Source organism: Mus caroli, unplaced genomic scaffold (assembly GCF_978045245.1).
Source record: "Mus caroli unplaced genomic scaffold, Mus_caroli_1 scaffold_20, whole genome shotgun sequence".
In the NCBI taxonomy this organism is placed as follows: domain Eukaryota; kingdom Metazoa; phylum Chordata; class Mammalia; order Rodentia; family Muridae; genus Mus; species Mus caroli.
The window spans coordinates 38,335,833-38,351,539 of record NW_028227275.1 but is presented as its reverse complement, the minus strand read 5'-3'; the positions used below and the strand labels follow the sequence as shown (position 1 = coordinate 38,351,539).

The window sequence follows — 15,707 nt, the reverse complement described above, 5'->3', positions numbered from 1 at the left end:
TCTTCTGTCTCAACCAAAGACCAACACTGAGTGCAATCATAAATACCAAAGTCATGGGCAGTTACTGGGGTATGTGATGACTATGTCATTTTTCAAATGCTCTCAACTGCATTGAATAACTGTTCAAATCATTCAAATTTTCCTCTGTCTTTTAGATGGCCTTCCATCTGAAGCAGCAGCTCTCAACCTGTGTGTCATGACCCCTTTGGCTAATTTTGTCTCCAAAAATATTTACATTATGATTAATAGCAGAAGTAAAATTACAGTTATGAAGTAACAATGAAAATAATTTTGTAGTTGGGGGTCACCACCACATGAGGAACTGAATTAAAGGGTCACAGCATTAGGAAGATTGAGAACCACTGATCTAAAGAAAGATTTGTATTGAAAAAAAAATCTTAGCTCTCTATTTGGTGAAATGACTTGGCACAAGTTGTTTGTGTGTGTGTAAAACATTAGCCATCCTTGTTAATTAAAAGACACTTTGAAAATCAAGACAATGAAGTCAAAACAACTTTGGGGAGTAGAAGAAATTTTAAGGAAAATGGTGTTGGCCTGTCTTGTTCATCCAACCCTTGCCCAATCAAGCCTGGATCCCTCTCTTTTTGAGAAAAGGACATTTTCACTTTGTAATTACTTATTCAGGGATGGGGCAGTTCTTTTAACCAAGTCTGACTAGGTCATCTGCCTGGCATTCAAATATGATCTGCTAGGTACTGCTCCATGGAGTTAAGAACTGTGAAAATTCTTTGCAGATTAGAAAGATTTAGGTTGGAAATAATTTAGACTTTTGTCCTCAAGATCAGTAAAACGTCCTGCTGGTGGTCCGTTAAAGTAGATTCTTTTCAGGGTAACAGGACTTTTCCAGTGGGACTTGGTTCCCTTCTTGTTTCATTGCTAAGTGAAAGACCCTCTAGCATATTCCCATGTCTTCTCAAGCTTCTTTTACCTACAATGCCATATGGACCTTCTGATTTACTCATTCCAAGATACCCTATCGTGTATGTTTTGTCTCTTTTGATACATGCTTGATTTCTGCCTCTCTTATTACTAATGGCAACAGTCTTTTAATCTCTCAGTCTAAGAATCCACCTCCATCCAGGTATTTCCCTCCCTTGATGAACCTCATAGGCCATGCCCCTCACATCTTCCACATCTCTACTTTACTGTCTAAAATTCTGTGGTAGCAGTTCTTATTCATTAGTGATTAGTGTGTCCCTTTCTCTGCTTAGTTGCTGATCACCTGCCAACTATGAACCTATAGAAAGCAGAGCCTGTCTATGTCTTAACCATTTTTATCAGCCTGAGAACTTAGCACAGTCCCTGGCACATGCAAATAGGTGTCTGATAGATTGCTGCTGCCAATGGCATTACTTAGTTTTCCTAAACTTATTTTCAGCTTTGATTTCTAGTTTGACATTGAAGTTTAGTAGAAGAGCTTAGATGATATAGTCAAGAAAGGAAAGGCAAATGAAGTAACAACATAATAGATTCAAAGGAGAAAACTGAATGGGAAAGGGTTTGGGCAAAGATAACAGTGAGTACCATGACTGGTGCAGAAGGACATTCACTCTGGAAAATCCGAGTGTGCTCTTCTTCCATTGTTTATTATTGTTATTGTGATTATTATCAAACCATCTCCAACTAAATCAATGCATTTAGAAGATCTGAAAGAAATATTTTTGCATTAGCCAAGTCTATGATGACTTCAGTATTTCTATTTATACATAAAAGGAATTATCTATTGGCATCTCCCTACTTACTGAAAGTAATAGTCACCCGTGACTTCTTTTCACTCTAGATCAGGATCAATTTATTTGGTAGCAATGCATAGCAAACCTTAGAAAGTCAGGTGAACAGAAAACAGATGGAAAAAGTTTGTGCTGAGTGGGTGCTTTTCTGCCATAATCATCAAGTCACAGTTAAAAGAGATGGTATTTCATTCTCGAAGGGTCTCAAAGAATTGCGGATTAAGACTCTCATTTGCTTAATATGGCTAGATCTGAGGAGTTCATCACAGGGCCCTCCAAAGTGCCTTTGAGGATTGCAAAGAATTTGTTTAGTCCCTGCAAAATGTTATTTGGAACATTTCAGGCTCTTGAAACAAATGGATGTAAACACAAAATGTAATTCATACAGTTCTAAAGAATAACTAGAAATGTCCCTAATGACACTAATGATTGTTTTAGCAATAAAAGACGTTCTAATCCTAAACGCTCAACTCATCAGCCCCCTAAAACAAAATGAGGGAAACAAGAGATTTCATGCCTTCATAGTGGCCAAATAGGCAAGCAGCAGATTTTCCTTTCTCTTTTGGCACCCATGACTGAAATGAAACAGCATTCTTTCCCTCAACAAACAGGCTGTCCCTGTTCCACACTGGAAGCCAGATTTCCAAACTCAGCAAAGGTCTACATGTCACAGCCCAGAAGGCAAACACTCCAGTCCTCAAACGCAGGCAGGGGAATACTCGACCCTAACAAGCCTTGGCATCTCTGGGTCCACATGGGGATGTGTGGGCAATTCCTGCTGGAAAGAAGCAGAGTGGAAAAAAAAAAAAGAATAGGTGTGTGCCTTTGCCAAATCAGGGTGGGTGAAGATTGAAGAGTCAGCTTTCCTGGTCATCAAACAAATCCGAGCTGAGCCCTGCCTCATTAGCAGCATCTCTTCTACCCAGAGGGAGAGCACAGGAAGTGTGCACCGTCTGTGCTGCACATTAGGATTTGTTATGAAATCCTGGGGGAGGCTGGGAAGCAAGCCACAACTGAGCACAGCATGCCTGCATGAAGTCTAGGCAGCCATTCCCTGCACCTTGCTTTCCAGCCTCAGACTCTGGCCTGTTGAAACACAACAGCATTTGTTTTGCCCTGTTGATTTATATGTTCCCATTAGTCAAACACTAAGAACTATTTCACTAGAAGTTGTTGTTCATAAACATAGATGCATAGGAAATGTCGCCTAATGACACGATCCTTAATTCAAATAGACTCTAACCTCCCTTCATATCATGTTTTCAGTTCAAACTTGCTATAAATATTAGTCCCGCACCCTCCCCCAACCCTGTGCTAGTTAGTTTTCTATCACTGTAAAAAGCTTTTGAGCTTACATTAGTAAGTCGATTCTTTACTTACAAGCAAACTACCAAAGTAGAAAACATGGGTATAAATGAGAAATTTTCACTAGTACAGTGAAACTCCCATTGCGAGTTTCCTATACAGTCCCTAGTAGCTAGGTCCTGGGGTTGAATTGCTAGGGAGTTCATCTGCCAACAAAAGCAGCCTGCCACCAGTATAGCTGAATGTGCAACAGCGCTACGTTTATACGCATGCGTGTTTCCAACTTAGTCATCTACGATTGCATACTAGGGATAAATGAACCAACAGGATTTCCTTTCTACAAATTTCCTTAGAACATTATCTAGGCCCAAAGGTGCACAAACTGTAGCCCAGGAGCCAAATCCATCGTATCTATTTTTGTAAACAAAGATTTACTGCAACATTTGTTGTTATGAATAAAATATCTCCCGATGGTTCTGTGCCACAATCACAATCCTCTGGCAGAGCTGAAAAGAAACGCTTCTCTGGCCCTTCAAGGAAAAGACTTGCTGATGGCTCACGCTTTAAAGTAGACTCCTAGGAACATTGTGGATGGGCATTTCGGGTCTCACCCTGTGAACTTTTCCTGTATTTGCTTGAGTGGTGACACACTTTAGATGTCAGCTGTTTTGTTCTATTACCTCCCCCTGCAGCTTAAGCTAAGCCACTAGCTCTCAAAGTGTGCTCCCTGGACCAGCAGCTGCAACAGCGCCTGAAAAACTGCTGAAACACAAATTCTCACTGATCTGAGACTCCCAGGGAGGGGCCAGTGTGGGGTTTCAAGCAATGACCCCCACGGGTGATGCTGATGGGTCTAAAAGAACAGCCTTTGTCCTTGCAGACACTGACAAGAGATTTCCACACACACTGCTTCTTCCAATCATTTTCAGTGAGCAAACTACTTCCTTACAGTAGGATTGCAATTCTAGGGCGTCCCTGAAAGAGCCATATTTTTACTTAATAATCTCAAGATAGCCTTCTTTTAGATAATAAGGACATGAGTTATTATGGCAGCCACATAGATTTTTGGTGCCAGAAGCTATAAAAGGCAGTTTCACTTAGACTATAGAATAGGACAAAAAAATTAAATACTCCCATGATTGAGGTCTCAGAGAACCTACCTCTGGGCTATAACTCCCAACTTCTCATCATCATACTGTATGAGTTTAAATGATAATGTGGTGTGGCATCCATCTCCAGATGAGAAGTAGCAGGATCCATCTCTAGCACCATTGAGGATAGGCTAGGCCATGAGAAAAGTTTTCAACTGATATCTTCCCCCCAACAGATTAGCACAGGTGCCTCTGAAGTGCCACTCTGTTCCTTTGCTTAATCATTGAGTTCTCTGGGGCTTCATCTCTCCTCATGCAAACAGAGGAATAGCTCTGATAGCGAACAGCTGGGGTTTAGAAGGAATGGAAAACGGAGCCCATGAAACAGTGTGATCAACAGTGAACAAACAAACCCAGGGCCTCTTTTAAACACCCTATACTCCTGTCTACTTTAAGAAATATCGGAAGTGACCTTGAGCGCCATAAGTGTGTAACTGTGTGTAAAGGTTTGTCCAGGATTCAGCTGTTCCAGTTTATAACTAGTATACTGCAGTGATTATCAGTGAGGACACACACACACACACGTAAATGTGCCCTGGTTGAATGGTAAATCAATTGATCCCCTTAGTGTAAGACAACACTTCATTCCAAACCCAAAACGCAAATGCAGCCTTGTTTGGATTCATTTGTAATTACCTTCTTTAAAAACCACAGTACCAGCCGGTCGTGGTGGTACACACCTTTAATCCCAGCACTCGGGAGGTAGAGGTAGGTGGATTTCTGAGTGTGAGGCCAGCCTGGTCTACAGAGTGAGTTCCAGGACAGCCAGGACTACACAGAGAAACCCTGTCTCGAAAAGCCAAAAATAAATAAATAAATAAATAAATAAATAAATAAATCTTTTTTAAAAAAAGAAAAAGCACATTACCATCATCATTTGCTCGTAAAGAGCTATCGCTGTATTAAGAAAAACACATACCATACAATGAAAAACAGTATTTTTTTTTCACTTAGAAATAGATTTGCACTTCCAAAGTGGAAACAGGGGCTCAGGTTGTCTCAGCACTGTCTCAAAGTGGCCTCTCAATGGCAACACACTCTTTGTTCTGTATGTCCACTCTTGACAAGAACCATATTGAGAGTCCGGCACCGCAGCACCACTGATGGGGAGTCAAATGTCAGTATCACTGATGATACTGCTGGAGATGATGAGGTGGTGTGGGATCAGTTCCCACACTCCCACCAGACAACAGGACCTCTGAACACTTTACCTAAGGAGCTGCCTGGCATTCATCCCCTAAGGAAAAAGCTAACATCCCTCATCCGAGGGCTTTTAGAAGCTAGCCCTCACCAGGCTAAGAAGAGCAGTAGAGCAGTATGATGGATGGTACACTCCTGTAATTCCAGCACTCAAGTGCCTGAGGGAAGAGAATCATGAATTCAATGCCATTCTCAACCACCCAGTAAGAACTTACTGCAAGCAAGCAAACGAACAGGATGATCTGGGTCGGCATGTTTCAGTAATGGAGATGGAATCCCTGAACATGGAAGCGTAGGACCAGAGAAAAGAGTTTCTCACAACATAATTTTGTTGTTTTCCCCCAAAGACTAAGAGGACTGGGTATAACATAGAGGAACAGATAATCAGGCAAAACCAATTTTCTAATTTTGAGCTTTGGATCTGAAATTAGATCCACAATTGGGGATGATCTAATGTCACTGATCCAAGATAACCAATGCCTGTGTCTAACAATGGCGGTCCGTTATTTTAGTTGTTCTGATACCTTGTCGGTGAATGAAGGTCGCCCCTAGCCTTCTGCTAAAGTGTACCAGTCAGCTCAGTAAGAAGAAATCTGGGGTTCAATTTTAGTCACATAGCTTCTATTCATTTCAACCAAATAGTGGTTTCCTGGGCATCCTTCTAGCAAGTGAAAGAACATAAACAAAGCTGTGTTTACATCTTTCTCCCCAATGGTCCAGATGCGCAGTCTGCGTAACTTGGCCCAATCCTGAGAAACAGCACAGCCGCAACTTAAAAAGAACAGACAGTTGAAATGATACTGGCTACTCAGTCTCTCAACATCTGAGCTTTTCTGGTGTAATCTAGTTGGACAGGTAGAGTAGGAGCACCCACCCAGCTTCTTCCGCAGGTCTCTGACCTCTGCTTAAGCCCAGCTGTAAAGATCTAGTTTAGGATGCCATAGGGACACCTAAAGGGGGGCCATCTGTACTTCTTATAGCTGGATACCTTAGTAGCATTGAGGTGAGACAGTCTCTTTGTGACTCTCAGTGTCTTCCTGTTCCTTCATCTGTCCCAAGGTGCATTTTATATTTTGTTTTATGTTGCAAACACTTATTTGAACTATTGTCTGAGGGTGAAGGAGTTTGGAGTCAGAAGGTCAAGATGCATGAGAATCACTGTCAAAGGAGCTTACAGTTTGGGGGGGGCTTTAATTAAACCAAGGCAATAACTGCCCAAAGACAGTTTTTAATGAACAATGGGACCACAAAAGCACAGAAAATTAATACTGCCTGAGGGGATTGGGTAGGGCTTAAGAACTAGATTTTGACAATTGAATTGGAGTCAGGGGGCAGGAGGTACAAAAATCAACAGTATCTTCTTCTTTATCCAAGTTCCAGGCAATATAAGAAATAAAAGTAGTTCTAGTACCCAAAATACCACTTTTATTGCTCAGAGGGAAAAGTAGGAGAATGTGGTTTTAGGACAATTGGCTAAATAGCCTGGAGTGAACCCCAGAGTTAAACAGAACCCCACACCATACTACATCCCATCACCTTATACCCATCTCTTGGGCAGAGCCTTTGGAGGACCTGGGAGATCCCCATTCCACCTGCCCCATCCCCATTCCATGCACGCAAGGGAAAGGAAAAGGTATCGGGCCTGGCTGACCAAACTCAGCTATCCTTTTCAAATTTACCAGGGGGTAGAGAAAGTCTAAGGAACAGCTTAGTTTAAATACCTCCTCCTGAAGACAGTTGCGGGGTGAGATAGTTGTCTCCTCCCTAAGAAGCCATCCTAACTAGGGTGACTAAAAGAGAAGCTTACAAATAATCCTACATGGAGGACCCTGTGGATGCTGTACACAAGTGTAGGTCAAAGAGAACGCTGAGAAAGATGAAGGTACAGACGTGAGCTGAGCCTTGGAGAAGAGGAGCCGTGTTTCTACACAGAAGGATTTCAGTCCTGTTTCTATAAGTGGTGAAAACCCACTAGATTTTCAAGGAAACATCATAGTTATGAATAATGGCTAGCTGTTACACAAAGACTCACATGCAAAGGCCTGGAAGTTACCAAAAGGGCCTTCAACAAGCTACAGGAAAACAAGGGAACACAGACATGGGCATTTGCATCTCTGACTTGGGGGCAATGGAAATCATATCTCGAATAACTGAGGACAAATTGCCCTGTTATGTAATATGGAAATTTTTCTGGAAGAGAAAGTATTGTGTCTTAGTAATCATCAGGGGAGAACTAGGGAAGTAACGTAGCACTTTGCCTTCCTGCTCTTCTGTATGCCAAATTTTCATGGTCAACTACTACAGGGAGAACGTTGTGTGGCATGCTCAAATTACTAAGTTAAATCTGCCAGGTAGGGTAGAGAGATGCCAAAACACATAGCCAAGAAAACAAAATTCCAAAAGAGACACAGAAGGGACCAGGGAGCCCTCCTCTTTAGACTGCTGTGGCTGATTGACAAATCTATAGGACATAGACATGATGGGAGTTGTTTACTTGGTTTTTTTTTTTTTAAGTTATAAACTAACACAGCAAAATGTTTGATTCTGCCTACTGGTGAAGAGGAAGAGACCAAAGATTTATCTTTAATCCTGGAAAAATTTATCTTTAATCCTGGAAACAGAAAGGCAAATTTCTCATAGAAAAGGGTAGGGTGTCAAGAAGCATTCCTTGAAGAAAGAACTCTTGAAAATGATTAAAAAAGCCGGGCGTGGTGGTGCACGCCTTTAATCCCAGCACTCGGGAGGCGGAGGCAGGCGGATTTCTGAGTTCGAGGCCAGCCTGGTCTACAAAGTGAGCTCCAGGACAGCCAGGGCTATACAGAGAAACCCTGTCTCGAAAAAACCAAAAAAAAAAAAAAAAAAAAAAAAGAAAATGATAAAAAAAAAATAATTGTATTCTCCATTAACAGATGCAAAGAGAAAATAAAATAATAATAAAAGATAATTTGAGCATGGCAAGTTACTCAAATTGGCAGTAATAGCTCCCTCACATCTACTATGTTTTCTCTCTCTCTCTCTCTCTCTCTCTCTCTCTCTCTCTCTCTCTCTCTCTCTCTCTCTCTCTCTCTCTCTCCTTGCATCACAGGCCAGGTCCTTCCTGGGGACAGACTTCCATAGCTACCTTGACAATCATAGTTTTTGACAATCATAGTTTCTTTTACTACTCTGGTTTTTATTCATTCTGTGACAAAGCTCAGATGTTGGCGTAGGCTGTGTACTTAGATCTGGGCACATTTGTAAGAGTGTTGATGAAATATTTTAAAGTAAAATGAGTTCAAACTTCTCTGGTTACCCTACATTTGAGAAGGCAAGGTCATCCTTTTGATGTGGGTTTTCAGCAATACAGAGACAAAGATTTTAGCTTTCTTTGGATGAGTTTTCTTGTCAACTTAGATCAATTACATTAAAACATTCAGTCTTCAAACAATGATCCCAAAGAAAATAATCCTGGCTTTTTCTTTTTGTGAAAGTAATACCCACTTTACATCCCATGGGACTAGATGTCCCTTTCTATTGAAATTATTCACAGCAATGCCACTTGTATGGCCTGGGAGTATAGTGACATTAATAGCAAAATACTTCAATCAGAGCTGTCAGGCCATAAGGGAATAACTTTTACCATTAAGTCAAAAGCTGAGTTTGAAAGCATGTAAAAACACTTGCATTTGGTTTATTGGTTTTATCATTTAGTATTTACATCTAAATTTTTCAACCCACAGCACTCAAAAGACTTAATAAGCTAACTAATACACTAAGAAGTATTTGAGAACTACTTTTTAAATTTTAACTTAATTTAAAAGTTATCTACCTCAAACCAGTAGGTCTTAGGGTTCTGGACACAAGATAAATGCATATGGCTTTCTCAACATATTGCTGGTCTATACAGGAGACTGGGAAAACTTCAGAAAAGCTCTCAGAGTGTTCCACTGTCAAAACATCTGTTTGGCTTAAACAGAGTTTAAGAGTTGCATTCATTTTCTTCTATCTATGAGTCATTAAGATATTTAAAGAAGCCAGGCATGGTGGTGCACGCCTTTAATCCCAGCACTCGGGAGGCAGAGGCAGGTGGATTTCTGAGTTCGAGGCCAGCCTGGTCTACAGAGTGAGTTCCAGGACAGCCAGAGCTATACAGAGAAACCCTGTCTCAAAAAAAAAAAAAAAAAAAAAAAAAAAAAAAAAAAAAGAAGGAATCTTTTATAAGCTTAATAAATACAAATAAGTATCCTTCCATTTGTGTTTCTTTAACCAAAAAGCTCTTACTGAGTGCCAAGCTCTAGTCTACGCACTTTATGAATGATGATTCCTTTCTCAGTCTGATGCTCTCAGGAATCGGGGACCTACTCTGTGTGCTACATACTGTGAAAAATAGCAAAGGATATTTTTAGGATATCAATATCTATCAAGTTACCTTTTTCACCTTCTAGGACAGAACTACTAGGGAGAACTATATGTGCTATATGAAGTCTAGCCACACTCCCAAGGTGTCTAGTAGCACTGGCTAGGGAAGGGATAAACTAGAAGCAGACATATACAATGAGAGGCAGTGAAAGAAAATGTGACCGTATGGGAAACCCAAGATGGACAGAGGGAAAGATTGCCCACCATGGAACTTCAAACAAGGAGCTGAGACATTCTACCCTGCTTTAGAAAGGGACCCCCCCAAGGCCTAAGAAACGTGTCCTCCTAGAATGAGTCAATTGAGACTTTCATGGTATGAAGTAAAAATGGAACACATGTGAAATGATGTCCTTCCAGGAAAGCCATTGAAGTCAAAGCAAGACCCAAGCCTAGAGATGCTTTATGCAGGGAGCAGCATATTATGATGGGTGTAGATAAAGGTCCTGCTCTCTAAGGAGCCTCTAAGGCTATCAGCAGAGGGGAGGGGCTTAGGGGTAGACTACCACATCTGGTGCCCTTAGACTACTACAGAGAGATTGGGTCAACTCCTCCTCTCACCACTGCTGATAGGGTAACTATTCTTGATGTGCACATTGGGGACGCCTCCTTTTCAGTGAGAAAGTTGTGTTGTAATAATAGAACATAGGATTGATCTGTATTGGAGTTTTCATTCATCACCTAGGAGTTTCATTGCAATTCACTAAACATTCTTTATCTCATTACACATTCCCACGTAAGGTCAGATACATTGCAGCTATAGATACAGTATCTCGAATGGACTCCATGTACTTCCAAAAACTAAGACAATATCTAATACCTCTAGTAACACAGAAGACCTAAGAAACACTCCTTTTAAAAAGATGCATTTTCATTCCTGCTCACAGTCAGCTATTGGATGGATCACAGGGCCCCCAATGGAGGAGCTAGAGAAAGTACCCAAGGAGCTAAAGGGGTCTGCAACCCTATGGGTGGAACAACAATATGAACTAACCAGTACCCCCCTGAGTTCGTGTCTCTATCTGCATATGTATCAGAAGATGGCCTAGTCGGCCATCAGTGGAAAGAGAGGCCCATTGGTCGTGCAGACTTTATCTGCCTCAGTGTAGGGGAATGCCAGGGCTGGGAAATGGGAGTGGGTGGGTTGGGGAGTGGTAGGAGGGGGACTTTGGGGATAGCACTGGAGATGTGAATGAAGAAAGTACTAATTTTTTTAAAAAAGGTGCATTTTTCTCTTATACTATCCCTCAATATTTTCTGGCCTCAGTTTTCTAAAGTACCCCAGAGATTCCTAATGTTTTGAAAAAAAGTTTTACTGTAGTACCATCTTTATACATGACATTTTCTTCATTGTACCTGGATATTTATTTCTCTACAGCAGAAAAACTTATAAGAAATACTTTAAGCCTAGAGATAAAGAGAATAGATTTTTTTTTCACTTAGACACATACTGATCAACAGCTTTGTGTGTGTGTGTGTGTGTGTGTGTGAGAGAGAGAGAGAGAGAGAGAGAGAGAGAGAGAGAGAGAGAGAGAGAGAGGGGACAACTTTCGGGATTCAGTTCTCTCCTTCCACCATGTGGGTTTTTGAAATCAAACGTACCCACTGGGCCATCTCACTGGCTCTAATTACAATCTTGCAAAAACATGTATCAGCAAGGATCATAAAATAATAAATGAATGCATGAATGTTTCAATGGTTTAAATAAGGCTCATTATGTTCACATTCATCGATGAACTTCACGGATCCATGGATCATGAAAGATGTTGTATAGAAACATCTTTTCTCAGACCAGACACGCACTTCCTTTTTTAGAGAAACTGTTCCTCACTTTCACTGCTATCCACAAATGTTCTATGAAACTTTCTCTACAGATAGACTAAGATTAACACTCATAGCTTGGCTCATTACAAAGTATTAATATACTCTTCTCCTTCTGAATTCAAAACCAATGTGCATGTGTGTGTCCAGAAAGAAAGAAAGGAAAAAAAACCGTAATGTTGCCAGATTTGGCAAATTCTATTTGTGTTAAGTATAATGTTTCTAAACATAACAAGGGTCTCTGCCACTCATAAGAAACTCAAGATGCTTTTGAGTATTAAGTCATTTTTTAAACCACAAGACAAATTTCATGTTTTAACAGCAAAGGAAAGAGAATTTGGAGATATTGATACATGCAGTGTTTGCTCTATCCAAGTTTTTAGCACTGAATTTAACTGGATTATTAATTTGTAACCATATCAATTACCAATTTCATCCCAAATATGGGAAATCTTACCATCCTGAACATATTACAGAATTTCTAGAGATTATAACATTAATATATTGACAAATGTATTTTCGGGAAATACTCGAAATTTATTATACTCAAATTAGTCCATAAAAACTGATCCCTTGAACCTAGATATCCCTTTGCAAAGGTGATTCTCTTCTTTCCACTAGACCTTAAAACATGGGAATATTCTAGAGGTCCAATCTAGTTGCTCTCCCTCTATGACAATTCTGAATGGATCTAAAAGGAAAGTTCACTTGGTCTGTAAACTTGAAGCTAAATAGACAGATGCTTTGCTCAAGAGGGAGAATTTAGAAATTTCCATAAAATATTTTCCCTCCCATATTTGGGGTTGAACCCAGTGCCATATGAATGCTAGGCCAATACTGTAATGCTAAGCTACATCCCCAGACTAGACGGAATCTAGATCTATCCTCTAAATAAGAATCCGTGTTTCTCAATGCACATTAATATACAAATTCCCATACAGTAGGTGATTTTATGGCAGCAAATTTTCCCCTAAAAGAAGCATGCAGTGTGAAGAGCTCACTTAGGTTAATCTTTTCTCCCCTAAATGCCTTTCAAGAGCTTGCTAAATAGTCACAAAGGGCAGCAATGGGACAGTCCTTCCTAAGAATCCTGGTGTCTGGCTTGGAAGGGGCTCCCGGAAAGCAAAGATGCAGGATGCTTCACAGTCCTTGCCTTAGATTTGAAAGAATAATTCTCAAGTCCTCCCCATCTACAGAAAACTAGTGGGGTACCAGGCTTCATCTCTCCTCCAGTTCTCATTAGAGAAACAAAGGACTCACTGTCCCTACCTTGACCAACAGTCATTCTTTCCTCTACATAGTTTAAATGGAGATTTAAAACAATATCTATTCATGTGCAGCCAGGATTTTGAACCCTTCCTTTAACAGTAAAATCAAACTATGAAAAAAGATCTATTTTCTGTGACTTAGAGTTGATAAGACCCTGTGAGACTGGTACACTCATATTTTAGAAGGAAAACAAGTCACATAAGTCAAATAAAATCTCTTATCAGCCGAGCAAAATCCAAATCCCAGACTGTTATTTGCACTGGGAAGCAGCTTTCTGATGCCAGATAAAATGACACAAAAGGACAGAGAACTGAGATGACCAAAGTTTTGTTTTTGTTTTTGTTTTGTATAAATTCATATTTACAGAGAGGGCACAGAATTTCAATTATGTCTTTTGTAAGAACACTTGTATACACCCCAGAAAACCAACTCAGTTTTACATTGTTCAGTTTGACCCAGCACAATACCAACTCAAACAAAAGTAAGCTAATGATGCTCAAGGTGTCCGTGTGAAATAAACTGAATCTGAGGTTCATTGTTTCTCTCATGGGCATTGGTTTTTCAATGCTTCTCCTTAACGTGTTAGGACCAATCACATATGTGATGCTGACATTACAGAAATTGTTACATGAAGCTTACAATGCTTTGTGGCTTGAAAGAAATAGTTTAAATGTGTTAGGAAATATCTCTGAATCTCCTTGATTCAGCTGAATGCAAGAAATATGCTCATGAGTATAGGCATGCACCCAGCACTTCACTCAATAGAGCAGGATACAAGTATACGGAAAACCACGTGACCCTGTGACGGCCATTTTGAGGTTGAAATGGAGAAAGTGAAGATGGAGGGTTGGGGTGTCTCGAGGAACTCTTTTTTTTTTTTTTTTTTTTTTTTTAATTTTGGTTTGGTTTTTGGTTTTTGGAGACAGGGTTTCTCTATGTAGCCCTTGTTGTCCTGGAACTCACTCTGTAGATCAGGCTGGCCTCAAACTCAGAAATCCACCTGTGTCTGCCTCCCAAGTGCTGGGATCAAAAGCATGCGCCTTCACTGCCCCGCAAGGGGTGACCTTTTATGATGGCTGTGTTCCTGAGATCTGATGCTCAGCGGATCACCTACGGTCAGAACACAGACCCATAATCCAGGCAGCAGTTGATCCAACAAACCCCTACTGGCTTTAGTGCTTCGTTTTGTTTTACTTTGTTTTGTTTTTTGATAAAAAGAGCTATTTAGACCCTTCTGTGGTAACCAGGAAGTTAGAAAATCTTAATTTCTTTTTTTTTTTCACAGAAAACTGAATTACTAGATAGATAAGATACTTCTTACAATCAGAACATGGCTTACAATATTTTGACTGCTGGCCCAGTCTTTCTCTGTTACCCACTTCCTTTCTTCATGTATCCTACCTAGGTTCCCAGGTGTAAAGTGGGGTAAACTGTCCCTTTTGTGAGTTGCGGGGATCAGGCAAGGTCACATGGACTTTCTGGGGGTGGAGATTCTACTAACGTATTGTCTACAAATGTCACTCAGTATTTTATCCCTTCATATCTCACTACCTCCCCCGTGCTCAGTAATTTTAGTTTGTGCTTTTTTTTTTTCTCTTTTTGTTTATTTGGTTTGCTGGCTTTGTGTTCTTTTCTCTTTTTTTCCTTTTCTTTTCCTTTTTTTAATGCAGGAATCGGTCAAGGGGTTCCAGTGGTGGCTCTCATCGTGGAAGGAGGACCCAATGTGATCTCAATTGTTTTGGAATACCTTCGAGACACCCCTCCTGTACCAGTCGTGGTCTGTGATGGGAGTGGACGGGCATCCGACATCCTGGCATTTGGGCATAAATATTCAGAAGAAGGCGGGTGAGTAAATTGCCAGGTCCCGTGGGAGACACTTGGGTACAAAGCTGTGTTTAAACCTTGGAAAAGAGGACATCAGAGCATGTTCTCTGCATTAGCCAAGACAGTGTGGGATGGTGGAAAGGAAGAACAGAGAGCAACATCTAAATACCAGACACAGTAACTATTTTTTGGCTATTTTATTGGGTTCATATATCTACCACCCTTCTCCACTCTTGTTCCTTCCAAACCCTCAATAAGAGAAAGAAGGCTAAAGGGGAAATGGGGCATTGGTCTTTTTAGACTACTTTCTGCTGATTAGGGGCAATTCCAATCTTCGTAGTCAGGATATCTCCAACCAGCAATCCAGCAAAGAGCAAAAGAAGCAGCAGCTGCTGCCATGGTCACTCGGGGCCCTGCCATTTTCATACCCTCTGAAGAGTCCCTAGAATTCCAAACATAAATTATCCTCAGCTGACAGAATCACGCCCCTGCCAGAGCATGAGATAAATCATAGTCAGCTGCTGTGGACAGTCTGAAGCAGCCCCACATTCCACACCTGGGATTAAGACAAAAACATACTCACGTAACATAACTGAGATTTTTAAGAAACCCCAATTCACACTACACTAGAGCATAAGAAATCCTGGAACGCTTCACCGAGACCATGCTGAGACCATGCTGATAACAAAGAGGAGAGAAAGAAAGGAAGTCAAGGAATGGATTCTTTTATCTTCATCTCTCCTTCCAAATTCCTCTCTCAAGGAAGGAGAGGCAGGAGCCAGCTTATGATAAATGAAGCAGACAGCATCTGGATAACAGTGCAGAGCAGCCTGTGAGATAGGCTGGCTACCTCCTAGGCATGAGTGTAAGCACCATCTTGGCCAAGCTGCTGTAATGTGTAAATACATTGGCAGACTATGTTATCAGGTACTGCTATTTATATACCCACCTACAAGGTGAAACCTCTATAATTGGTTCTTTGTAAATTCCC

The 15,707-nt window shown here is 40.8% G+C and overlaps 1 protein-coding gene across 27 annotated transcripts in view; it reads left to right on the top strand.

The window, feature by feature from the left end:
- Positions 1 to 15,707, top strand: part of Trpm3 (transient receptor potential cation channel subfamily M member 3) — an 886,635-nt gene that overhangs the window by 625,896 nt on the left and 245,032 nt on the right. For 26 of the 27 annotated variants that reach the window (XM_085834108.1, XM_085834113.1, XM_085834114.1 and 23 more), the window contains one exon: positions 14,563 to 14,737. In XM_085834108.1, the coding sequence (XP_085690234.1) occupies positions 14,563 to 14,737 (175 nt within the window). Of the gene's footprint in view, positions 1 to 14,562; positions 14,742 to 15,707 lie in introns of those variants that run through there. The other variant, XM_085834120.1, reaches the window with a different exon arrangement.